The 24727-nt window shown below is 42.2% G+C and overlaps 8 protein-coding genes across 11 annotated transcripts; 4 read left to right on the forward strand and 4 right to left on the reverse strand.

The window, feature by feature from the left end:
• Positions 1-64: 64 nt before the first annotated feature.
• On the forward strand, positions 65-2818 carry Psn (presenilin). Of its 3 annotated transcripts, none has more exons than XM_068293313.1 (8): positions 65-388; positions 458-681; positions 743-952; positions 1013-1233; positions 1290-1388; positions 1448-1756; positions 2262-2432; positions 2498-2818. In XM_068293313.1, exons 1-8 carry the CDS (start codon positions 221-223, stop codon positions 2764-2766), a joined length of 1671 nt encoding a protein of 556 aa, XP_068149414.1. In that variant the 5' UTR covers positions 65-220; the 3' UTR covers positions 2767-2818. The 3 variants fall into 3 exon arrangements, with proteins under 3 accessions (XP_068149414.1, XP_068149422.1, XP_068149426.1); XM_068293321.1 differs by having other exon boundaries at positions 1448-1714; XM_068293325.1 differs by having other exon boundaries at positions 1448-1621.
• On the reverse strand, positions 2758-3821 carry mRpL15 (mitochondrial ribosomal protein L15). Its single transcript, XM_068293331.1, has 2 exons — positions 3629-3821; positions 2758-3574 (listed from the first exon to the last, which is right to left on the reverse strand). The coding sequence occupies exons 1-2, from the start codon at positions 3731-3733 to the stop codon at positions 2819-2821; spliced, it is 861 nt and encodes a 286-aa protein (XP_068149432.1). The 5' UTR covers positions 3734-3821; the 3' UTR covers positions 2758-2818.
• A 99-nt stretch (positions 3822-3920) lies between these two features.
• Glg1 (golgi glycoprotein 1) lies at positions 3921-10798 on the forward strand. 2 transcript variants are annotated; one of them, XM_068292404.1, is made up of 5 exons: positions 3921-6208; positions 6301-6701; positions 6846-7214; positions 9800-10169; positions 10233-10798. In XM_068292404.1, the coding sequence occupies exons 1-5, from the start codon at positions 4294-4296 to the stop codon at positions 10508-10510; spliced, it is 3333 nt and encodes a 1110-aa protein (XP_068148505.1). In that variant the 5' UTR covers positions 3921-4293; the 3' UTR covers positions 10511-10798. The 2 variants fall into 2 exon arrangements, with proteins under 2 accessions (XP_068148505.1, XP_068148513.1); XM_068292412.1 differs by having other exon boundaries at positions 6301-6686.
• Est-Q (Esterase Q) lies at positions 7216-9288 on the reverse strand. Its single transcript, XM_068292424.1, has 5 exons — positions 9009-9288; positions 8762-8908; positions 8048-8690; positions 7789-7979; positions 7216-7726 (listed from the first exon to the last, which is right to left on the reverse strand). Exons 1-5 carry the CDS (start codon positions 9264-9266, stop codon positions 7283-7285), a joined length of 1683 nt encoding a protein of 560 aa, XP_068148525.1. The 5' UTR covers positions 9267-9288; the 3' UTR covers positions 7216-7282.
• An 869-nt stretch (positions 10799-11667) lies between the features above and the next one.
• Positions 11668-14760, forward strand: LOC137578268 (myotubularin-related protein 9). Its single transcript, XM_068291965.1, has 6 exons — positions 11668-12216; positions 12356-12606; positions 12666-13065; positions 13119-13595; positions 13657-14172; positions 14231-14760. The coding sequence occupies exons 1-6, from the start codon at positions 12064-12066 to the stop codon at positions 14309-14311; spliced, it is 1878 nt and encodes a 625-aa protein (XP_068148066.1). The 5' UTR covers positions 11668-12063; the 3' UTR covers positions 14312-14760.
• Positions 14761-15388: 628 nt separating this feature from the next.
• Positions 15389-18180, reverse strand: pix (ATP-binding cassette sub-family E member 1 pix). Its single transcript, XM_068291950.1, has 5 exons — positions 18079-18180; positions 17569-17783; positions 16895-17505; positions 16121-16837; positions 15389-16048 (listed from the first exon to the last, which is right to left on the reverse strand). Exons 2-5 carry the CDS (start codon positions 17779-17781, stop codon positions 15754-15756), a joined length of 1836 nt encoding a protein of 611 aa, XP_068148051.1. The 5' UTR covers positions 17782-17783; positions 18079-18180; the 3' UTR covers positions 15389-15753.
• A 190-nt stretch (positions 18181-18370) lies between these two features.
• Srp68 (signal recognition particle 68) lies at positions 18371-20792 on the forward strand. Its single transcript, XM_068292775.1, has 4 exons — positions 18371-18583; positions 18674-19023; positions 19092-19754; positions 19819-20792. Exons 1-4 carry the CDS (start codon positions 18490-18492, stop codon positions 20521-20523), a joined length of 1812 nt encoding a protein of 603 aa, XP_068148876.1. The 5' UTR covers positions 18371-18489; the 3' UTR covers positions 20524-20792.
• A 321-nt stretch (positions 20793-21113) lies between these two features.
• Positions 21114-23931, reverse strand: LOC137579092 (uncharacterized). Its single transcript, XM_068292787.1, has 3 exons — positions 23287-23931; positions 22127-22410; positions 21114-22057 (listed from the first exon to the last, which is right to left on the reverse strand). The coding sequence occupies exons 1-3, from the start codon at positions 23660-23662 to the stop codon at positions 21248-21250; spliced, it is 1470 nt and encodes a 489-aa protein (XP_068148888.1). The 5' UTR covers positions 23663-23931; the 3' UTR covers positions 21114-21247.
• Positions 23932-24727: the final 796 nt, after the last annotated feature.

The following is a 24727-nucleotide window of genomic DNA, read 5'->3' on the forward strand; positions in this document are numbered from 1 at the left end:
CTGTAAATTTGAAATCACTGTAATGCACAGAGATGGTCACACTAGGCCTGCTTACTCAGCTGATAAAGTGTTGGAAAAGTTCCATTGTGAAGCTTGACAATTGTCTGAAAAGAAAACTAGTTTTAAGGGAACTAACAGAACTAAAAGTGATTGCCCAGCCTTAACTACGGCCTCGAATCGGGAATCTATCGAACAGGAGGTGAACGAACGCACACCGCTCATGGATGGCCATGTTAATCTTCCCACCTCATCGTCATCGGTTTCCGTTGGGTCACCATCGGACGTGGGCGTGGGTAGTAGCGGCGAGCGTTTGGAGCGCCCTCCGAAACGGCAAAACTATGGTTCATCCTCCAGCAATCATCAGGAACATTCAGATCAGCCAGATGCAGTAGGTTAAGAATTTATTTCGAAGTATAAGCACACAAAATATTAATAACATTGAACTTTTGTTTAAAAGGCCATACTGGCAGTGCCCAATGTTGTTATTAGGAACAGATTAAGCGGCGGAGGAGGAGGTGACGGCTCCGGAAATCCCAATCAGAATGAGCTAGAGGAAGAACAAGGCTTGAAATACGGCGCACAACATGTCATTAAACTTTTCGTGCCGGTTTCTTTGTGTATGCTGGTGGTGGTGGCCACCATTAACTCAATTAGCTTTTATTCCAGCACACAGGTCTATCTGTAAGTGAAAGTTGTACACGAAAAGAATATTGGTTAAACTAACATTGGCTTTCTTTTGTAGCCTCTATACACCATTCCATGAGTTGTCCCCTGAACCAAGCGTGAAACTCTGGAATGCCCTGGCCAATTCGTTAATCCTGATGAGCGTAGTCGTAGTAATGACAATTTTATTGATTGTTCTGTATAAGAAGCGCTGCTATAGAGTTATACATGGATGGCTTATACTCTCGTCTTTCATGCTTTTGTTTATTTTTACCTATTTGTATTTGGAGTAAGTTCAGTTAGGTTGTAAAATCCTTTTCTCTTATCGTTGTTAATGATAATTTTTTAGGGAACTGCTACGAGCATATAACATTCCCATGGATTATCCCACTGCATTATTAATAATGTGGAACTTTGGTGTGGCCGGCATGATGGCTATACATTGGCAGGGTCCGCTGCGTCTCCAGCAGGGCTATCTTATATTTGTAGCTGCCCTGATGGCATTGGTGTTTATCAAATATTTACCAGAATGGACAGCTTGGGCAGTTTTGGCAGCTATTTCCATTTGGGGTATGTGTTCAGCGTCATAAAGCTCTTAAATATATCCCAATTACATTTCATTGCAGATCTCATAGCGGTGCTCTCACCCCGAGGACCGCTACGCATATTGGTGGAAACTGCTCAGGAGCGTAATGAGCAAATCTTTCCCGCTTTAATATATTCGTGTAAGCATTATCGAGCACAAAATTTGAAATAGATAGCAAATAGTTTCTTTTATTGATAGCCACTGTCATCTATACCTACATGGGTACCCATTACACACCACAGCAGCAGCAGCCGACTACTTCATCGCCGTCATCTAGCAACTCCACAACCACAACAAGAGCCACACAAAATTCGTTGGCCTCCCCAGAGACTGGAGCTACAGCTCGTGGCGGTAGCAGCACTTCAACTTCAGGTAATCCTCCTCCTCACCAGCAGCTACCACAACAGCAGCATCCACAGCACCAGGCATTACTAACCGATGATAATCAAGCATTGGCAACTGAAGGTATGCCACTTGTGACTTTTAAAACCAATTTGCGTGGAAACGGTACATATGCATTAATTATACCATTTATTTATTATGATTTTATCTTTTTTCACATTCTTTGTTTCTTTTGTGTAAATTGCTTTGTTGTACCCTTGTAAGCCCCGTATCCCTATGTCTCCGTGTGTCTGCTGGTGTCTTCAAAAATCCCTGAACATTGTTAAAGCAAATGATAATGTGGATACCGAAACTTGTATCGTTTTTCCAAACGTAAAAAAGGGGCAATTTAATCTGAGATAGAAAACTTTGAAATAACAAACTTTCATGTTGTGTCTACATGTCTAAAGTAAATAGACCTATTCGCGTGCTTAAAGGGTATTGAAAGAAGTTCGGAGCACCGAATTTCTGTTTCATGTTTGTTGCTTTTGTCAAGTTTCATTTTCCATGCTTTCCTATGTTTTTCGGGCTCCTTGGCATATGGTGTAAGACGCTGCTAGTAAAACATTTAACATTCTTTTTGCATCATAATATCTCTTACTAATTAAAATTATATTTTTGATGTGTTCAGCTGAGGCAGCAGGATTTACACAGGAATGGTCAGCAAATCTTAGCGAGCGTGTGGCCCGTCGCCAGATTGAAGTACAGAGCACACAAACTGGAACTGGTCAGCGTTCTCATGAATATCGTACAGTGACCGCGCCCGATAATAGATTGTCAGCAGGCGAGGTACAGGAAGAGCGTAAGTTTAACGAACTTCCATATTAAAGATAGTTTCAATTAATTTTTGGTCTTCTGCCCATTTAGGCGGCATCAAACTGGGCCTTGGAGACTTCATTTTCTACTCGGTGCTGGTGGGGAAAGCTTCCAGCTATGGTGATTGGACCACAACCATAGCTTGCTTTGTGGCTATATTGATTGGTCTATGCTTGACATTGCTACTCTTGGCCATTTGGCGTAAGGCTTTACCAGCCTTACCCATTTCCATAACATTCGGCTTGATATTTTGCTTTGCGACTAGTGTGGTGGTCAAACCCTTTATGGAGAATCTATCGGCCAAGCAGGTATTCATTTAAGGAATAAGGCAAACAATGTATTTAATCATAATTAAATTAACATAATTAACAATCAGTTTTTGCGCTTAATAATGGTTTTGTCTACCAGATTGATTAGCCAGCCAGGTTCCAGACCTAAAAATACTTGTCTCGGATCTTTGGCTTCGGTCAACATCTGATAATTGGGATCGTCTTCAATTTTTGGTAATTCATAGCCATACTTTTGGGCTAAGACCAAGCGTTCTTTGCTGATCTCTTCAGGATTGGCCAAGTAGCCACGGTTCTTGGCATCAGCGTAATAAGCGACAGCATCTTGGGGCGGCAGCATTCGCTGAGGTATAGGTACACCCTTTTCAAACCACTTTTGGGGATTGGCCAGAATATGGAGACTGCGTGGATCGTAGTAAGCTGTACGTATAACTCCACCATTACGCTCTATCGCCGCAACAACAGACTCGTTGGCATGCTGCACCTCTATATTTATCTTGGCCTTAAAATTATCCAATCCTTCGTCGGTCAACTGGAAGCCATATTCCATTTCAGCTGGCTTAAGCCTAAGGAGGCCCGAATTGCACAATGTGCTTAGATCAATAGGCTGGCCTATATCTATTCGATTCGTGTCAATAAGAACTTGCAATTGCAGCAGAGAAATTTTCGGATATTGACGTCTCATGTGATGGCCCTTGTAATACGGTTCATATGGAAAACGAAGGTAAAATGGCTGATTGCCAGTCTCATAACCCAATCGCATAAAATTCTGTCGCTGTCCGGAACCCTTGTTGCCAGCGCCGTGCTTATCACCACCGTGCTGGGCTCGTCCACGTTTATCCTAAAAAAGATTGGGATGTTATTTAACCGGTCAGAGAAAGATGACACTGCTTACATTCTGTTTGGAATTGGGATTGGGCCGCAAATTACCGATTTGCACGCGTGGCAAGCTGCGCAATAGCTTTAGTGCCTTGTCTGAGGTCTCACGCAGGTGAGCCATGCTTAATTTTATTATGTTTTTATTAAACAAACTTGGGAAAATTAAGTAAAAGCAATATTAAGAGGAGTGTCGACAGCTGGTGCTGCAAAAATATCGCAGCAGTATTGATATCGATAATACAGTGGATCAAAATAGTGGGAGCCGAAAAATATCGAAACAAGAAAAAATACCAGAAAGACAAATTTCCCTGAAAAGGCACAAAAAGTTGTTGGCAAAATAAAACAAGAGAGGAGAAAAACGAAATAAATGCTGTGAAAAGCCACCAAAACTTTGTGAATTCCAAAAGGAATAATTACTGCTGTTATTGTAGCAACTGACCAATAAGAGGAAATATCTACGATAAGATGTTAACTACCCAAGGGAAATCGCTGGAACATTAACTTCAACCGGCCTTCTCTGAACTGCATTCTCATTACTCAATTTCGTTGTTGTTGTTGCTGGAGGAGAGGATTCTTTCATGCGTTGTTGCTGCTACGAATTGTATTCGTATTCGTATTCTGATTTCGTTTTAGCTTACGCAAGCAAAATCCAAGTCGAGCCGAATCAAAGCGGTGTTCGATATGAAGCTACGCTGGCTATTTCTTCTTTTTGGAGTGCTGATCGGAGGAATTGCCGGCGCCTCCATTGACGCAAGTCTGGCCCAGCTACAGCATAGTCTTGTCGATCACAAGGCCTGCCAGGACTTGAAGAAATTATGCTCGCATTTCAATACATTAGACAATTTATCTATGCTGGAATGTGTCCAGAGTTTCAGCTCCAGTCAATTGGAAGCTTTACCAGAATCATGTCAGCATGCCATTTGGCTGGAGCAACGGCAGTTGCAAATGCCCATGTGGATTGAACACACATTTTTGCCAATGTATTGCCCAGAGGAGCAGCATAAGCTTCAAAGCTGCCTGAACTCAGTGGATTTGTGGAACTGTCTCGAAGATGAGCGTAGCAGGTTGCCACAATCGAATACCTGTCAACAGCATTTAAGGCGGGCTCACCAGGTATTGGGTGAGGACTCTGCCAGTTTGGCAGATTTCTATTTAGCCTGCGGTCCACTGGTGGAGCAACAACAATGCGGTCGTCTAAATGTGGAACACCTGCCCTCCATACTTTCACAGCTAAGCACTGTGGAATGCCTGGTCGAGAGTCGACATAATAACTTTGATGCCAATTGTAAAATCTCCATCAGTATGATACAGCAGCAACATGGCATGTGGCAATTGTTCCAATCCTGCTCCGCAGACCTATCTGCCCTGTGTCCGCAGGAGAAAAACGGCTCACCTGGAGCTTTCAAATGTTTGGTTAGGCACAAAAACAATCCGGCCATGACTCAGAGTTGTTTGAACAAGCTATCTTTGCAAGATGTGCAATTGGGAAAGGATTATAGAGTCTCGCATGGTCTGGCCAAGGCCTGCAAGGAGGATATAAAACTTAATCATTGCCGCCGCGGCGTAAGTGAAGACAAACAAGTTAGATTGGCCCAGATATTGCTGTGTTTAGAGTCCGTTTCCAAGAATGGCACGAAATTGGCTGCAGAGTGTCTCATCGAATTGAGTGACCATCGCCGTATGCTGATGTCCGACTATCAATTGTCGCCAGAGCTGCTTAATGACTGTGCCGATGATATACCAAAATTTTGTCCCGAAGAACATAAAGCTCAAATGGTCAATGGTATGGTGTCGGCAACAGGAGGCGAGATTATCCATTGTCTGATGGCTCATGTAAGAGCCCGAAAGCCCCAGCGACGAGTAACTGCGCAATGCCAGAGGGGACTGGAACAACTTATTAAGGTCAGCGATGCTGGCGAAGATTGGCGTGTTGATCCTGTGCTGAGGCAAGCCTGCAAGCCAGTTGTAGATGCCTCATGCAAAGATGTGGAGGGCGGCGATGCAAGGGTAATGAGTTGTCTTATGGAGCGCATTGGATCACCTTCAATGTTGCCCGCATGCGAACAGGCTTTGCTTATCATTGAGTATTTTGTGGCCAGAGACTTTAAGCTGGATCCTCAGCTCTACAAACATTGCCGGGACGATGCCATTAAATATTGCAAAGCCAAGCGACAGTGGTACGATGATCCCACCCAGACGCAGCAAATGGACCCAGAACGCGGACCAATGATATTGCCCTGTCTACATCGAATGGCCTACAGCGAGGATGAGCATCAGACATTGCGCAAGGATTGCTTTAAGGAAGTTAAACGAGTGATGCGACAGCGAGCCATTTCCGTGGATCTAATGCCTGAGGTGGAGGACTATTGTTTGACAGACCTTTCGCAGTTTTGCTCGGCTCTTACCGAGAAGGGTGAGGAAATGCAGTGCCTGCAAAATAATATGGAAAAACTGCAACAGGAATGCAAGACTGTGGTTATCAAATACACCGAAGAGGAAGCCGCCCATGTGGAACTGAATCCAGTCATTATGAACGTGTGCAGCGATGCCATGCAGCAGCATTGTTCCGATGTATTAAAAAGTGGCAAGGATAATGGTAAGATGAAGTCTATTTATAATTGCTAAGCCAATACCTCTCTCACGCTTTCTCTTACACTTTCTCTTACACCCTCTCTCTAATTCGATTAGGCGATATGATGGACTGCCTAATAGCGCATAAAAATGATGCCGATTTACGAAAGGATTTGCGCTGTCGTGCAGCCATTGAACACTTTCAGATTATATCATTGAAAAGTTATCACTTTACCACAAAATTCAAGGAGGCATGTCGTCCCTATGTTACACGACACTGCACTGCCAGTGTAACAAAGAACGAGGTGGTCTCCTGTCTCAGTGAGGTGATGCGTAACGATACCATTAAGGCACAACGCCATCAGATTCCAAAGGAGTGCAGGCAACAGGTGAAATCGCAACTCTATCAGCAGCGAGAAACGATACAATTGGACCCCAAACTGAGTAATGCCTGTAAAAAGGAATTGCAGCTATACTGTAATGACCATAATGGACCTGGTCAGGTGAATACAAAAAATGCAAGTCATCCAAACATCTAGATAAACGCAAAAACCGAAAAATACCTTCGATCCACATCCAAACTTACACTTTGTTCCATTGTTTTATTCTTTACTCCAATCATTTAATTTTGTTTGTTTTTAATTTTCAACTCGTTATTGTAGGCGCTTGAATGTCTTGTGCAACGTACACCCAATTTAGGTAAGGATTGTCATCATGCCATATTTTTGATCAAGGAATCGGAATTGGGTGACAGCGGTACAGATTATACTCTACTTAATACGTGCAAGGATATGATCTACAAATTTTGCCCCAATGACGATTCAGCTAAACTCTTAGATTGCCTCAAAACCTACAAAGATGATCCCAAATTTGATCCGCGTTGTCATTTGGTTGTCGTCAATCGGATGATCGAACAGAATACCGATTATCGTTTCAATCCGTCGCTCCAGAGTGCCTGTGGCAAGAATATTGATCAATATTGTTCGAATATTGTGGCCACAGCTTTACCCAATGAAGAACTCAATGGCAAGGTGAGTACTGATTGAGCAATTTATTATTTGACTATGGCTATGCATGCGGTATAAGCTTAAGCTTAACTCTAGAAATCGACATCGTCTCTTTGGAGCCTTCCATTGTTGGGATCATCGATTGTGGCAGTGAGCGTCTGTAGCAAATCGTTAGCGCTTTCCACTTGCAAGTCAATGCGGTTATATGGTCCCTCGGCGCCACTCAAAGGCCTCAAATGCTTGGTCTCTCCATTGATGACAAACGATGTCCATATTTCAATCATTTGACGGGCTATCTCAATATCTGTACTGCCCTCTTCCAAATGATGGGTGGCGAAGATGTAGATATTGTCATTAGAATGATGAACACCGCCATTAAAAGGATAATGCGAGTTGCCGAGCTCGTACCCGAAACGTGTGTGATCACCCTCATATTCAAAACTATAGACATAAATTGGCGTGTCATCGGTTTGTCGAGCAAACAGTTTGGTGGCCAAGCTGATCACTGGAGACTTCATATAAGTTACGGTTGTCAGCTGCAAGTAAGAGCACCAATAATTAACTTCGCAGTTTGGTTGTGTGGTTGAGAAGGACTTACATCGAAATAACTTGGCAGTGCCGTCTTATGCTCGTGGCTGTGTAACAATTCTGGCGTATAGAGTAATCGGTAGAGTAAATTATCTGTCAGACCACTTGTATCATTCATCGTATTAATTAATCCTTGCGAGAACTGCCGCACAGTCATTGAACTTATGTTTGCCATCTGGGCAGATAATACATCATAATAGGCTATAAAGAACAAGGATTATAGTAAATGGTCTAAACACATTATGGACAACAACATGAATCCAACATACTTGCTAATACAAATGATCCATCGTGCTCGGTGAATCCCGTTAGCAGAGGAACTTTTCGTTTATAGGTCTTGATCAACTCATTGGCTTCCCGTGGCAACAGGCCCATCAAATCTCCTGTGATTGGTGAAAAGCGTTCCAATTGCGTTGCCTGTAGAATATCGACAACTCTTGCCGATTGCAGGCATTCGGAATCACAGGTATCAGAGCAGCCCAAGGCCTGGCAAATTCTTTGGGCCTGTGCGAATGGATTAGGGTTAGTTGCCCAAGCAGCGAATATGGAACCCGATTGAACAATGGCACGATGAAAGAGATTCTCATCGGAGCGATAAGGACTCAAGAGCAGAGCACTAGATACACAAGCGCCAGCACTTTGACCAACAATGGTCACCTGATCGGCATTTCCGCCAAACAGATGTATATGTTGCTGTACCCAATCGAGGGCCAAAATAATGTCAGCGATCGGAGCATTGCCTGGTAGCTCTTTCGATCGGGTTGTTAGCCAACCTAAAGCGCCAATTCTATAATGTGGCACTACCAGGACAATATCTTCCTCGAGCAAATAGTGTGGAGGATGATCCTCAGCGGAGCCATTGTAAAAGCCACCGCCATAGATATAAAACATCACCGGCTGACGAGCTGTGAGCTGAAATAATATTTGTGTCTCTGTTGTGTCAATTGTTAATAATTAAATCTCACAACCTCTCCCTCACTTACATTCTTGGTGTAGACGCAGAGATTAAGACAATCTTCCAGCTGAGCATCAGATAACTGGCCATCAATATGCGTTATCACTGGACATCGCTGTCCAAAGGTCGAACCGTCAAGTATTTCGGGGAACCAGGCCTTCCGAGCAACCGGTGGCTAGCAAATCGAGTCATTATTAACATTTAAAAAAACTTATCAACAGATGTTTCGACATATTGTTTTAAAGTAATTAGGCAACGTGACTATTGATATTTACTTGAAAGCGTAATGAGCCAATTGGTGGCTCTGCATAGGGAATACCACGAAATTGCATGAACCTTTGACCTGTCCATGCTGTCTCATCATAGTTGCCTAGCACATTACCCTGATTGTTGGCCAAAGCAAGGAGAACTGTCTCTCTTGGAGCTGCAGCATCTGCCCGAGATGTACTGAGCGAGATCACAAGCAAACTGACCAGGACCGCACTCAACACACCGCAAGCGGTTAACATCATGTATACAAAGCGTCTACGCATCACAGCAAAGTCCAATGATTGACTGAACCGTAAGCATGAGCCCAACAACCTGAGTAGTTGAAAAAGCGCAATGGCTTTTACCGAACAGTGATGACTACGTGATACCAAGAAAAGGCACGAAAAGGTTGAAACAAACGAGAATTACTAAATTAGTAAACGCAAATTTCATGAAATTCATGAAACTAGTATGTTGTACAATAGTATTTAGGACTCTGGGTCATAGTGTTATACCTTTAAGATTGTATTTGGTTTAGACGGCTGTGTCTCACGCGTTCAACTCTTATCGGTATTTGGATTCATAATCACTGTGACTTTCTTATCTCTTGCTTGTTTTTGACGGCCTTTTAATGATAGTGCTAAATGCTTAGGTAAATCTAAGCCTATCCAAGATTCAGAGCATTACTACTTCACAATTAAAAGGCAAGCAAGTGATGGGTTCAATCGACAGCGGGATGAATTTATCGAACCTTGGGAATCAATGAAAGATAATTGTCACTTTATTAATGAATTGACGATTCCATTCTTTCTTTCAGGTGATTCACTGTCTTAAGGATAAATTTCGTCAATCAGCTCTTGATGAAACTTGTGCCCAGGAGATGATTAAAATTCTACAAGAACAGGCACTCAATTATAAATTGAATCCATTACTTCAATTGTTTTGTAAATCAGAAATTCAGGAGCTGTGCAAAGCAAATATGGACGCCGATGAGCATGGCCAGGTGGCGGAATGCCTAAAGTCGGCGTTTCTGCAAAAACAAATCATCAATCGTCAATGTAAAGTGGAAGTGGCCACACTTATAGCCGAAGCTAAGGCAGATATTCATGTTGATCCCATATTGGAGTCAGCTTGCACAGTGGATTTGTTGCGCTATTGCTCCAAAGTGACCAGCGGAAATGGACGCAGTGAGTAACAAAAGGTTTTTTTTTTTTAATTTGATCATATTTAATGCATTCTTTTATTTCTAGAGCTAAACTGCTTGCGCACTCTGCTAAAGGACACCCCTAATTCTCTGGACTTAGATTGTCGGGACAAGCTGCAACGTCGCATTGAAATGTTTCGCAATGCGGATGACACACTGGCTGAACCGCCAAAGGATGTGCAGCAGTTGGTACAACAAGTGGCCAACTCGCCGGCTCGTAAATTTTTCCTTGTGATATTGATGACTGCCACAGGCTTGATATTCCTCATGGGCATCTTCCTGGGTCGTGCCTCTAATCGTGCAATGGGCTTAAAAAATAAATAGAATAGACTGTAGGGTATATCTTCCCTTTAATGATATGTGTCCCTCTCTTTCTATGTGTATGTGTGTGTGTGCGTGTGTGTATGTCTATAATCTATATATATGTATGTGTGTGTGAGTGCTTGCGTGTGTATGTGTGTGTGTGCGTGGAAATGTATGAGTGGATTTTAATTCCAACTTGTTGTTCAACCCAACAATCTCCCTTCCAATTACCACTCCTACTTCCATGCACGCCGCTGCTTGAATATGTTTTTATTAAAAGCAATTTGTGGCCTAATCTTTTATAAGCAATCAATAGGAGACAAAAATTATTACTGAAGATTTTTTTTATGTTGTAACTTTATCCTTCTCAAATGTGTGTATATTAAATTGTATTTTTATAAATTACAAAAAAAAAAAAAACAACCTTGAATTTATTTTGATAGCAACTTCCTTACAGGTACTTGTGCAAAAATTGTTATCAGAAGTTTTTCAAATTAAATTTAGCCACCATTTTTTTTGACTTCGGCCGAGATGAAGAAAATTGGTGGCTTTAAAGATTTATGCCAGGAAGTCTTGATAAATTCCTTGGGAAACCAGGCAATAATAGGACTTTAGATAATCCTTTGGAAACAAAGTATTCTTTAAAATGGAAGTGAAATTACTAAAAATTCCCTGAAATCACTAATCACTAAAAATCACAAGGAATTTCTTAAATATTTTCAAAGCACTTAATTTGGAGAATATGTCATTCTGCCATTATTTCAACGATCTTATGTCTACTTTCTTATTGGAAAGTGATATTTTCCATTGAAACTAGGAAAACTAATATTTGGGCCAATCGTTTGTTCTTCAGAAAAAATGAAATACGAGGCGAAGGTAAATGCATACAAGGCGGATTATTTTAATAAGTTTCAAATGTATAGCATACTTTTAGGAACCCCTGAAGGACCTTGCCGAAAGCTGGAACGGTCTTAAATGGTATCCAGATGAAATGACATTAAATTGTATGTCATAAAAAAATTTTTTATAACGCTAAAGGACTAAATTACTCTATTTTCTGGCTCGAGGGCACGAACCAAGAGTAGTTTATGATTCGTATATTTTTTGCGGGCCTTGGCATGTCTGGCAGCACTCGGTAAGAATTTGTGTTGCCAGAGCTATTAAAAAACGTCAACAAAAACAAAAGTCCGTGGTTAGTTTCAAGAAGAAATGCTATCACATACGAATGGCGGATGTGGGTGATACAGATTAAAGTACTTGGAAAATGTTTGTGCCCACAGAGCTGGAGTAACAGTATTGAGCAACATTGGTGGCAGTTAAATTATAGCCCATTCTTTTTACTGTGACGCCCACACGGCTGTTTGTGCTGAGTGTTGTTGTCGGTACAAGGCGTTTGTGAAAGGGGTTGCCAAGGGGCGGCAGAAGCAATCAAGTGGCAACAACAACAACAACAACACCAGCAGCACCAGCAGAGTAAAATGCAAAAAGTTAATTAGTGTGAACAGAATCATATTGAACAGCCCGTAGTGGCCGGCTCATCCAATTAGGTTTGGGCACCGAATTATATTCGCGTCATGGAGTTTGCCGATCTGATAAAAACACCCAAGCTGGATGGGGTGTTTCTGCATGACCCGCTGCAGGCAAATGCAACAGTTGAGGGCACCCTGTGCATAACGGGCCATCATTTGTTGCTTAGTGCGAGGCAGGAGAACAGCCAAGAATTATGGGTGAGACTTCCCCCTCCTGTTTTTATTTTGCTTTTGCTTTATCCTTCAGTTAATGAAGCGTAAAGTGGTCGCTTGTTAATTTAATTATGTGATCTTCTCCTCCGTTTGGTTAACATTTTGGGCTGTATTTGACTTTCAGTTACTTCATAAGAATATCGATTCTGTGGAGAAGAAACCATCGATGGGCCAAAACATTGTCCTGGGTGGTACCATTACACTTAAGTGCAAGGATTTGAGAATTATCTCTTTGGAGATAAAGTACGCTAAAGAGTTTTTTAATGTTGCTGCATCGCTGGAGGCGCTCAGTGCCATACAAAATCCAGAGCTGGACTATCCATTCTTTTACAGACCGATGTACTCCATATTGGAGGATGGTTATACTATGTTTAGGTAACTAAAAATTAGCCTCTCTCTTTACATAATTACAAATATATGCGTATTCATTGCAGACCAGAGCTGGAATTTGCCAAACTCATTAATGGTGTGGGTGCAATGGGCGGCATATCTTCTCCCAATGTGGCCAACATAGCAATTTGCTTGCCATCCACATCATGTGTATCTGTGGGTGCAACAGCAGGCAGCAGCAACAGCATCGTTGGCATACCCCACCCCCTGCAAAACGGTTTTGCGCTGGATGCAGCAGCCGCTTTGACAGTGGGAGGAACCACTATGATACTGCCGTCCTGCGAATGGCGCCTCACGAACATTAACAAAGACTTCAGCGTTTGCCCGACATATGGCGCCACGCTAATTGTACCTAAAGCAATTACGGACGAGCAGGTTGCTCTTTCTGCCACGTTTCGCGATGGTGGACGGTTTCCAATGCTCAGCTACAGACACGTGAATGGCGTAAGTTAGATGCAAGCCATAATTTGATTGGCTTAATTCAATTTTTATTCCAGGCCACTTTGATGCGAAGCTCTCAGCCTTTGTCCATACAAGGCATCAAACGTTGTCGCGCCGATGAGGCCATACTCAACTTAGTTTTGGGGCGCAGCAAAAAGGGATTCATTGTAGATACTTGGGGCAAGGGGAAATCCAATACGGAAACCGATCTTCATTACTCTCAGTGGAAGAAAGTAAATCGATCGATTGGAAATGTAAGCTCACCTGCTTCCATACTGGATAGTTATGCCAAGCTGATAGAGGCCTGCAATGATATAGGCTGCAGCACCGACAAATGGCTCTCTCGACTTGAAAACAGTGGCTGGATGAGCCTGGTATTAAACTCATTAAATGCTTCATGTGTAGTAGCTCAGTGCTTGGATCAAGAGGGCAGTCCGGTACTGGTACATGGCGCCAAGGGATTAGACTCAACTCTGATTGTTACATCGCTGGTACAGATTATTCTCAATCCGGATTGCCGTACTGTACGGGGGGTATGTTGTAATCATATAATCTTATCGTGTAACCTTTAAATTACGAGCTAATCATCTGGAGTTTAGTTTGCAGGCACTGATTGAACGAGAATGGATACAGGCGGGTCATCCGTTTGCCTCACGCCATCGCTATGCATGCTATACGCCACATCAGACGCGCAACAAAAATTCTGGGGCAACCTTCGTGCTCTTCCTGGATTGTATTTACCAATTGTTCACACAGTTTCCGTGCAGCTTTGAATTCAGCACACAGTTGTTGATATTACTATTTGAGCACAGCTACTTCTCGCAATATGGCACTTTTCTCTGCGACTCAGAGAAGGAACGACATGACTTAAAAATCCATACACGAACGACAAGCCTTTGGTCCTATCTTAATCGGCCAGATGTATTACAAACTTTGCTGAATCCTTTGTATGAACCGAATGCCAATGTCATATGGCCATCTGTGGCTCCTATTAGCCTGGAATTGTGGGGAGAACTTTATTTACGTTGGGTGGTAGATCAGCGTAGCCTGATCAGTAATATGGCTCAAATTCAGGAACTGGTTACCCGCGAGAAGGAGCTTAGAACTCAGGTGAGTTAGAGATTGGAGTTTACGTATAGAGCGCTAGATGTTAAACATTTCATTACAGGTTCTTAGACTGCGCAAACAGGCCTTGGAGCTTAGCCAAGAAGTCTCCACACTCATGAACCATCATGCAGAATCTGCATAGATGGATGGCTACCTCAGAAGCTGCAACAATCTCTCTAACTCCTCTTTCACACGTTTACACACATATTTTTGATACGTTTGAATTTAGTTTAAGTCCATATATACATATACTATATATATCTACGATATCCATTATTTATATTGCAATAAGTCTAAAAGTTCCATTTACAACCAAAATTGTGCTGAACAACTGAAAAAATGTAATTGTAATATTATACTTGTATTTGGATCTGATTTTGAATCAAAGATTCATTCTAAAAACGGTATATATATGTATATAATTAGCTACATAACTACGCTCTCTCTCTTTACATGCAAATTGCGCTCTCTAAACTAAAGTGAAACTAACATGGCACATGGCAAACTATCAAATGTTTAATTTTGAGTCAATTTTTGACGCATTTATGTACTTTTATGGAATTTTTAAATATATAAGTCTTCAAAATTGAATATTTATCTATACATACGGTACTAACCTTAATTCAGTGTTTAATGATCAAATTTTAGTATTGTAATCTCAAGAGATTTGCCTTTTTCGAAATGTTTAATGAAATCGCATAAATTTGTAAGCTTTAAAAGTTAAAAACAAACCAAAAAAAAAAAAAAAAAAAAAAAAAAAAAGAAACTGAAAACATTGTAAAATGAAGAATAGCCGAAACGGAAATTAATTAATTATGCTATGCATGCGTTGGTACATAAATATTTATAAATGTTTGTAGTTAATATTAATGGCATTGTGTTTTTTTTTTCACATTGTGATCATATTTTGAGAATCAACAGAGAAGTCCTTACATATGTATATTGTATATGTGTATGTATATACATACTTTTATTTCTATTGTGCGTATTTTGAGTGTAAATTTGCAAGAATGCTTAAGTGCAATAAATATGTGTTAATTTGCAAGCAGCAAAAAAAAAAAAAACAACCCCTGTCAATTATTCCTTCCATATATACATAAATATATAGCTTTAAAGGATTCCATGGATATTACCTCTTGGAAGCAACTATAATCTATGTGATTCATATTGTTTCCTTAACATTCACTAAGCAAGATGGAAATAGGAACACATCGATGCATTTGCCGTTTTCTATAAAGTAAATTAATTTATTGTTTTTAACTACTCCTGCAATTGCTGACAAAAACCATTGCTAGGTTTTGCTTTATTTTGTTTTTGCTGTAAATACGTATATAAAAAGTTTACTTCTGTTGGCGATTGTACAATTGTCTTTGAAAAAAAAAAAAACAATAACAAAATAGGGTGAAAACGAATTTCTGGGCTCATTGTTGATTAAAAAAAATGAAAAATGGACAAAATTAACATAGAGTGAAGAAAGGAGAAGGTAGAAGAGAAGAATTAACAAAGAATCCAGTTGTCCAGTTCAATCTTTTGTATTGTTGACGGCGGATGACGGAACTGAAAATATATACGTGTGTGTGTGTCTTAATTCGAAGCGTCATCCTCCAAAAAGAAGAATTGCCCGGAACGCTTCTGTTCCGTATCTTTAACAGAGTTATTTTGATTAATGCGCGGCCTAAAGTTATTGGGATCGCGACGGAAGGTGATGCCGAGCAATTCTAGGAAACGGTTCATGCCATTCAACAACGATTGTGGCGTAGATGCAGTGGTCTTGACTGAGGGCTGACCTTCGATCACAATGACGCGGTCAGCGAGGTAGGTGGCCATAATGAAATCGTGCTCTACAACAAAGCCCGTTTTCTTGGCATGCAAAATGTAACTGAAAATGAAACAAACGAAAATTAAATCGTTAAAACCTTTACACAATGGCTGAGGACGAAGAACAACTTACCGCTTGATAACCTTGGCAGCCACCAAACGTTGCTCGGAATCCAAATAGGCGGAAGGCTCATCAATAAGATATACATCTGCTGGTTTGCCCAGACATAGAACCAATGCGACACGCTGCAACTCACCACCAGATAGGTTTTGTACCTCCTGATCCATGATTTCTTCAATCTTCATGGGTTTCATAACATCCGCTATAAACTGCGGATGCACATAGGCATCACGAATCTTGTCATGCAATAAATGACGTACATGGTTTTGGAATTTGGGGGAAATCTTTTGCGGTTTGTACGAGATATTTAACATGGGCAGCTCCACCTCACCATCTGGTTGCAGATTTCCAGCAAGCATTCGAATGAATGTCGTCTTTCCAGTTCCATTCTCGCCGAGCAGAACCAAAATTTCAGAATCACTAAAATGGCCCTTTTCCACAGTAAGCTCAAATTTGCCGAGTGTCTTGACCATGGATGGATAAACATAATGATTCATACGCTTAATTTCCTCTTCTGTAGCTGATTCGGAGACCTTAAACGTAAGGGATTCCGTGCGGAAACGCATATTCTCCGTGGGCACAAAACCGTCTAGGAAAATATTGATGCCTTCGCGCACAGAGAAGGGCATAGTGACCACTCCATAGCAACCAGGAACACCATAAAGGCAGCAAATGAAATCAGACAGGTAATCCAGCACAGACAAATCGTGCTCCACAACAATAATGAATCTTTAATAGAAAGACGACAATTATAAAATCGTAATATTTATGGCGCTGGGTACTCACTTGGTGGGATGGAGCAGCGAGCGTATGGTAAGGGCAGCATTAAGGCGCTGCTTGACATCCAAATACGAAGACGGTTCGTCAAACATGAAGATATCCGCATCCTGTATACACACAGTGGCAATGGCAAATCGCTGCAATTCTCCTCCAGACAGTTGGGCTATGTCACGGTCTCGTATGTGCGACAGGTCCAACATCTCGCATATCTTGGTCTGAATATTCAGGTCATTCTTTTTGTCCAGCAATTCACCAACTTGACCACGCACTGCCTTTGGAATCTGATCGACATACTGCGGCTTAACTAGAGCCTTTAAATTGTCTTCCAATATCTTGGTAAAGTAATTCTGCAGCTCTGAGCCACGGAAATAGGCAAGGATCTCCGTCCAATCGGGTGGACTAGCGAATTTGCCCAAATTGGGCTTTTGCTTGCCTGCCAGGATTTTCAGGGCCGTTGACTTGCCAATACCATTTTGGCCAACAAGACCAAGCACTTCACCCGGACGCGGTATAGGCAAACGATGCAGCTTAAAGGAGTTTTTATTATACCGATGAGTTGTGTGCTTTTCCAGATTACTGGGCAAATTAATGATTGTGATGGCCTCAAATGGGCATTTCTGCAAGGTAATAGACACACATTAAGTCATGATGGCAATGGTAAATATTGAGTTCGTACGCACCTTGACACAGATACCACAACCGATGCACAGTTCCTCGGACAATGAGGCTATCTTAGACGTGGGTGTCACCTCAATGCATAGCTTGCCCATGCGCACCACTGGGCAGGATTTCTTGCACTCCTGACGACACCGTTTTGGTTTGCACTTGTCATCGCTGACAATGGCAATACGGGTCTGCTTGTCTGTCTCCTCGTTGTCTTTTCTACGCGACATGGCTGAAAGATAGCAATTAATAGAAAATCAAAAAATTGTCTGTCACATGTGTGTTTCAACCAAGTGTCAACGTTGCAAATCTTTCGAACAAACCAGTGCAGCAGCAGTCGCTGCTGCTTAGCAAGGTGAGCAATGAATAAGAGGGGTAGGGTGCTGCATGCAGCATTTAAGTGAAAGTATAACCTCAAATATTGATCAAAACAATTGATTTAGGAATTAAATCGCCACGCACTGTTATATAGGGAACGCTGACCTCTTTAAAGATGCCGCTCTCGTCCTAAATCGATGTCTATTTACCTGCGAACTAGTCCGAAATTGTTGTAAAACAGGCAGAACGCACGCTCTTGCGTGTCAGCTAACAAGTTTCAAAAGGAGAACTCGATACTACTTATTCGAGATGGACAACTGTCGTAAGTTTGCATGACATGCCATGGTCACACTGTCACTTTAGTCAACAAACAGAATTCATTTAAATCGAAACAAAGGTGAACTGTCATTTTTGTCAACAAATTTCGTTGAATTTAACACTCTTTTAAACTTTTTCATTTGCGGTGTAATATCAGTACTTAAACTTAAAAAAAAAATTCGACGTAAATCGATGATTTGCAAAAATTATAAAAAGTATCGATAGCTGGACTAATCGGATTATTTCCCATATCCAGCTCTTTACACGTCGTCGGTTTGCTTAGTTACTTTGCTTGGGGAAAAATGGTCGAAGAAAATCCAAATAATGGGGAAAATCCGGAGAAAACTGATGGCGGAGCAGCCGTGGTGGAGCCACCGAAAATCTTTACTGTCGAAAGTAAGTACTGAGTTACTGTCCCCAGTGACAAGTTGCAGTTTAACTTCAATGCACGGATGTTAACTTTCACTATTGCTTTCTTGCCCGAAGTATTGCACATGATTAAGGATGCACAGCAGCAGCATGGTCTGCGGCATGGTGACTATCAGCGCTATCGTGGATACTGCACGCGTCGCATTCGACGTCTCCGGAAGGCATTGAAGTATCCGCAGGGTGACAAGCGGCACTTCAAACGCCGTGATGTGACCCTTACCCAATTGACGGGTAAAAAAGCTGATGAGCGCTTTATTCACATTCCTCTAATCAGTTCCGAGCGAGCCTGGGCCTATGCCATGCAGCTGAAGCAAGAGGCGAACACGGAGCCACGGAAGCGCTTCCATTTGATCAACAAGTTACGCCGGGCCTGTTTCTATGCTCTGCAATTGCAAGAGTTGTGCAATGTAAGATTGATAAATGGTATTGATGCGTATGTACTTTTTTTTACCTTTTCCATTTCTGTTTGTGACAGTCGGAAGCTTTTGACGCCCGTACGAAGCTGGAATGTGAAGCCTATGTAGCCTGGATGCATGGCACTCTGCATTTTGAGCTGCAGCTTTGGAAGTCGGCGGGCGAGCATTTGAAACGCGCCCAGGTAGTCTATGAAAATCTGGCCAAGGCCTTACCCGATGATGAGCAGGAACTGTATCGTGCCAAGGTTAATGAGTTTGCGCCCAATCTCCGTTACTGTGCCTACAACATTAGTGGTGGAGCTAGCGCAGGTAAGATCGATGAGATTCTCGAGCTGCGTGCCCAGGGAGTACTCGAAAATCTTGATGTGCTGGTTAGCCAAACGAAGACAGAAAGCAGCGAAGGCCTGCAGACAATCGACTGGCGTGGACGAAAGGTTACTGTGCGACCGGAGAAGGTGCGTCTGTTCCTACTTAGTGCCCAGGAGCTAGACAAGTCCCTGGCCAAGACAACCAAACTAGACGGCAAGATTGAACTAATCGAACGTATTCTTATGGACTGCAAGGATGCCATTCAGGCGGTTAGGGATGAGATTAAACAGGATCCTAAACTGCGATCACTGACGACCGGCCAAACGGTGTCTGGCGTGCAATATTTGCTAGCCTATTTGAGTTATATACGCCATAGCCGGACTCTCCAACGTAATCTTTGCCTTGTGGACCAGGTGAGACATTGAAGCAAGAATTTCCAATCCTTCCATTCCAATCCTCTTTTGTTTCGATTCTCAGGCCAAGCTCAACTTTGATGATCCCAATCAGAAATCCCAAATCGTTGGTGATGGCAAACGTGTTCGCTCTCAAGATTTGGCCCGCCTTTATGAGATCATTTTGCAGAATGTGACAGAAATGCAGCAAATCGCCGGCATGGAGGAGGATGTTCAGTATCAGAGTGAAGTTGCCAATTTGGCCATTACATTTAAGGCGTTCCGCTGTTATTACATTGCTCTCACGCTCATCGACATGAAGAAATGGAAAGAAGCTGTGGCTCTCTATGAGCGGGCTTCCAACTATGCCACTGAGGCTCTGAAAGGGAAATCATCCTTAGAGTTTCAAATGCAGGCGGAGCTCAAACAAGTTGTATCCACCATCGATAGCTGCAAGTTTTCGGCCCACGCCTACAGCGTTTTGGAGGATGACACAAAGGAGGATGCCGGTGGCTCCTCAACCAAATCCCAGAAGACAACGAAACCGCTTTATGAGCGTCTATCAGAGTACAAGGAGGATCAGCCGCTTCATACCAAGACACCAAATGTGTTCAAACTTACTCCAGATATGGAACCCATTCCCTGCAAACCCCTGTTCTTTGATTTGGCAATGAACTACATGGAATTGCCATCACTGGAATCCAAGTTGGAATCATCTGGCAAGAAGGGCGCTTCCATAACGGGCTTCGTTAAAGGCTTCTTGGGTTGGGGCGGCGGCGGCAACAAGTGAGAGATTCCTCACTCGAAATGCCTTTTTTCTCTTTATCTGCTTTTTTTTGGATTCCACGCATTTAATGTTGCCCTCAGACAACTTTTTGTCTAGGCTAAGGAATTAGTCTGTTGTTTTATATTTGTTTTTTTGGCTTTCTACATACACATATACACTACTCGCGCGGCAATTGTATAAACAAAATATTATTTTTTTTCTATGTCAACACCGAAGATTTATGAGTTCCAACAAACTGAACAATTATTGGTAATAAAGAATTTTACAATAGACCGATGGCGTATCCTTGCAAAAGTTTAAACATCCAATAGACACACACACAAAGCAATTACAATAGTTATATTTTTAATCAATTTATTGATAAACTAATACTACATCACTTTGAATCAAAGAATGCAACCGAATTGATAACGGTTACTCTACATATCGGTATACTAATATCATTTTGGTTATCATAGCAAAAATATATTATTAATTCGGATTAATTTTCAAAATCAATCGGATTCTGATCGGGCTCAAATCTGTTCAAGCACCAGCAGCTTGGGGGAAAGCAAGTCAAAGCTTATGTATTACTCGTGTAGGCTAAATGAATGTTGCTGCATCTATGTATTATATTTGTATCGGTTCCGTAATGGTATGGAGGTATTATAATGGTTATCGATTTATCTGTCAATTGAATTCGTTTCTAAAGGTTGTAGAAAGGTTGCATTCCCTGCTTTATAAATACTCATAATTTCGCCTGCATCTCCTCCAGATAGCCATGCTCATAGAACTCCATGGCCAACTCCCGAATACGCAAATGATATTCCGGTGTCAGCTTTAGGGTGCATTTAATCTCCTTGCCGTTGCGATTTAGCTCGCTTATCACATCGAGATTGGGTAAATTATTGGGATCAAAGGTGACCGCTGGCAGTATCCACATACAAATGGCCAGACCGTAGTGCACCTGTCGCACATATTCGGCGCTGAGTCGCTGCAGCGAAAATGTTTCACATAGCCCAGCCAGTTCTTTTGCCGCCGGTGTGTGCCTTAACTGATGGCCTAGTTCCCGGGCCAATGCCTCGGCATAGGCAGCCAGCATGGTGTCTGTGTGCACATCCCTCAGTTGTCTCCTTGTGCTGGTGTATATAAAGTGCAGTATATCAAACACTGGCGATGTACGTCGCATTGCCTGCAGATCAAAGAAGATGGCCTCCTCGGGCTGGGATCTAAACATGATGTTGTTCACCCACAGATCACCGTGGCACACAACACTAAGAGGAGACTCGGCTGCTGCATTAATTTGCCGCTGCAGTTGCTCAAACAGTTTGGGTTGCAACTGCTGAATGAGGCGTATGGGTGTGGTCAGGCTGCCATCGGCATTGGACGAATGCAGACTATCCAAGGCCTGCTGAACCGATGTGTCCAATATATGGGAATAAAAGTCCGCCGCCTGCTGGCAGTATACAATCTCGCTCATATGTCCGCATTTCTCAGCGAAATGCAACGATTCCAGCTGCTGGGCAGCCAAGGAAGCGGCATGTAATTGTGCTAGTTTCTGGAACAACAACAATCCGCTATGAACCAATGGCGATTACTCTGGAATTCTGGTAGTTTACTCACTTACCTTCATCACCAGCAGGCAATGGCGAAGTTCCAGGCCGGCCAACCGATTCTGCATGCGAAATCCCAAAGATTTCAGATCCTGCAGCACTATAATCGGTTCTCCACTCTCGCCCTGGTCGTGGGTGTCGGCAATATGGCACAGCGGGAACAACTGATGTTGGCTATAGCGACGTAATACAGGCACCAGATGACGATAGACATTAATCTCATTGCTAAAGGCCTCCTCGCAACGGTAAAGCTGACGTCGCGACAGACTGGGAATTTGTCGTTTGATAATCACAGTGACTAAAATGGAATGGTAAGAGATATTAAGAGAGAATACTACAGAGAGGGAGAGAGAGAGAGAGAGCGCCATCACGGCAAACAGCTGTTTTTTGTTTATAAAAATTTATGAATGAAATTTCTGATGGGTGGCCTTGTGTGTGTGTGTGTGTGTATATATGTGTGAGAGCCCGAGCTCGCTCTCTTTCTCTCCCTCTCTCTCTATTTCTCTTTCTCTGCCAGCAGCTCTCTCTCTCTATTTCATATGTGTGTGAGTGTGTATGGGAGTATGCGTCCTGACCTTTAGCAAATGTATGCCTATAGATATATATATATATATATTACGTATACGTATGGGTGTATTGCATTTAGAACGCGTGGAACAAGGCCATTTGACGCCGCCGCCGACGCCATATAACAAATACAACAAAAAATATACATATATACAGATGTAAAGACTTAACTATGCATCTGCTAATAGATACCCTAAAATTTTACCACACAGTTGCATAATATGGATACAGGACATTCACCAATTGAAATGGGATTTAATCCCATTTTCGGCCAACAAACAGAAGGTTGAATACATTTTACTTCAAACTCTAGTTTACTGTGACATCTAATGCTGAAACATTTAATAAATATATGTTAATAAGTGAACATTTTAGCAAATTCCGATCTAAAGTACAAATTGCTAGTCGGCCGAGAAACAGAAAAACGTATTTTGGACAATGTTTCTAGCTGCGGAACTTCATGTTACTCGCCAATAATTATCCATATACTCTTTTTCATTACAGGGTATGTATGCATATATGTATGTATGTGGCAATAAAATCAATAGGTGTTAACACGAAACAATAGTGGAGGAGGCCTCTTCCTACCTCCCCACAGGTTATTTACCCTTCTCGCTGGACGCCAGTACTCGATCTTGCTGTTGATGCTGCTGCTTCTTCTGCTGTTGCTGCTGCTGTTCTTCCTCATCATTTGCCTTGCTGATTGTCACACGTTTCACCACAGACATGTAATTATCGCCACTGCTACTGCCCGCACTGCACGCAATGTGGGCAATGCTGAAGGATACCAAATTGTTTTGACTAAACAATTTACGCAAATGATCGACATTCTCCTCGTATTGATTCGGAATGGAGCCGGCGGCATTGGCATCGACTAGACAGATGTCAAATGACTCTAAGGCCATTGCCATGGCACCGTTCGAAGGTCCTCCTTCTCCTGCTGTTGCCGTGGGCTGGGTCATTGCCATAGCGTTCGCCTCCATTGCACTTGGCTGTCGATGGTTAACTGTGAATGGTTCTGATTGCCCAATTGTGTGCCAGATTTCAATTTCTGCATTTGCAGCATTTTTTTTGATTTGGCTTTGCCCTATACATGTGACACCGAATCGAATGCAGGTCACTTATAAGATATGATTATTAATACTATAATTTTACTTCTTCTGACAATTTTTTTATTGTTTTTATGTGTTCTGTGTTTTAGCAGAGTTCTGCGAAATGCGTCAGAAGTTGGCAAACAGAATAACCGCGCGGACTGCACAGCAAAAACGAACTGACTCAGTTTATCCAAGTGCAATGAGAGAAGCCGCCAGAGAATGCACTCAGAAGCACTGCACCACATACCCACACACACCGCACACACACATACATACACTCATGTGGACACACTTGAGAAAACACATACACAGTCCCGTGTCTAGCGGCAGCTGGTTTTGCTCTCTTTTCATTGAATTTGAAAGCCGGTAGCCAGCTATTCAGACACACAGACAAACGCGTTTGTCAGTCTCCACCTGGATGGAGACTTTGTAGGTAAACATGTTGCCAGGGTTTGCTCTCTATCTATCTATCTATGCATGTGCATGTGCATGTGCATGTGTGTGTGTGTGTGTATGTCTAGTTGTTTGTCTCTCTGGTTCAAGGTTAACCTTACTTCTAGTTGCCCACTTTTCCTCTCCACGGGCGCACTTTCACTCAGCATGCATTCACCGATTCGTATACGTAATGTAGGTACAACGGATGTGGTTGCTCATACGCCGCATGTGGTTCATAGTCGTTTGCATTGTGCCACAAATTCGTGCACTTGAAATCGTATTGGCTCGTCCTTGATAACTGCATAGCCCACCCAGCTGCGTGTGGGTCGAGGTAAATTGTGAACATGAATTCAAGTAAATAAATTCAATGAATTTAGCAAAAATAACAAAAACAAACAACGCCCTGAGGGGAGATTGCATATGTTATGTTCTCAGTTTTTTCCATTAAAAGTAATGCAAAGTCTTTATCTATAATCCATACTTACGTACCTATACGAAAATTTGTTGTTCTTTTCCGGA

The sequence above is a fragment of the Drosophila tropicalis genome, unplaced genomic scaffold (assembly GCF_018151085.1).
Source record: "Drosophila tropicalis isolate 14030-0801.00 unplaced genomic scaffold, ASM1815108v1 contig_1190, whole genome shotgun sequence".
Taxonomy (NCBI): Eukaryota; Metazoa; Arthropoda; class Insecta; order Diptera; family Drosophilidae; genus Drosophila; species Drosophila tropicalis.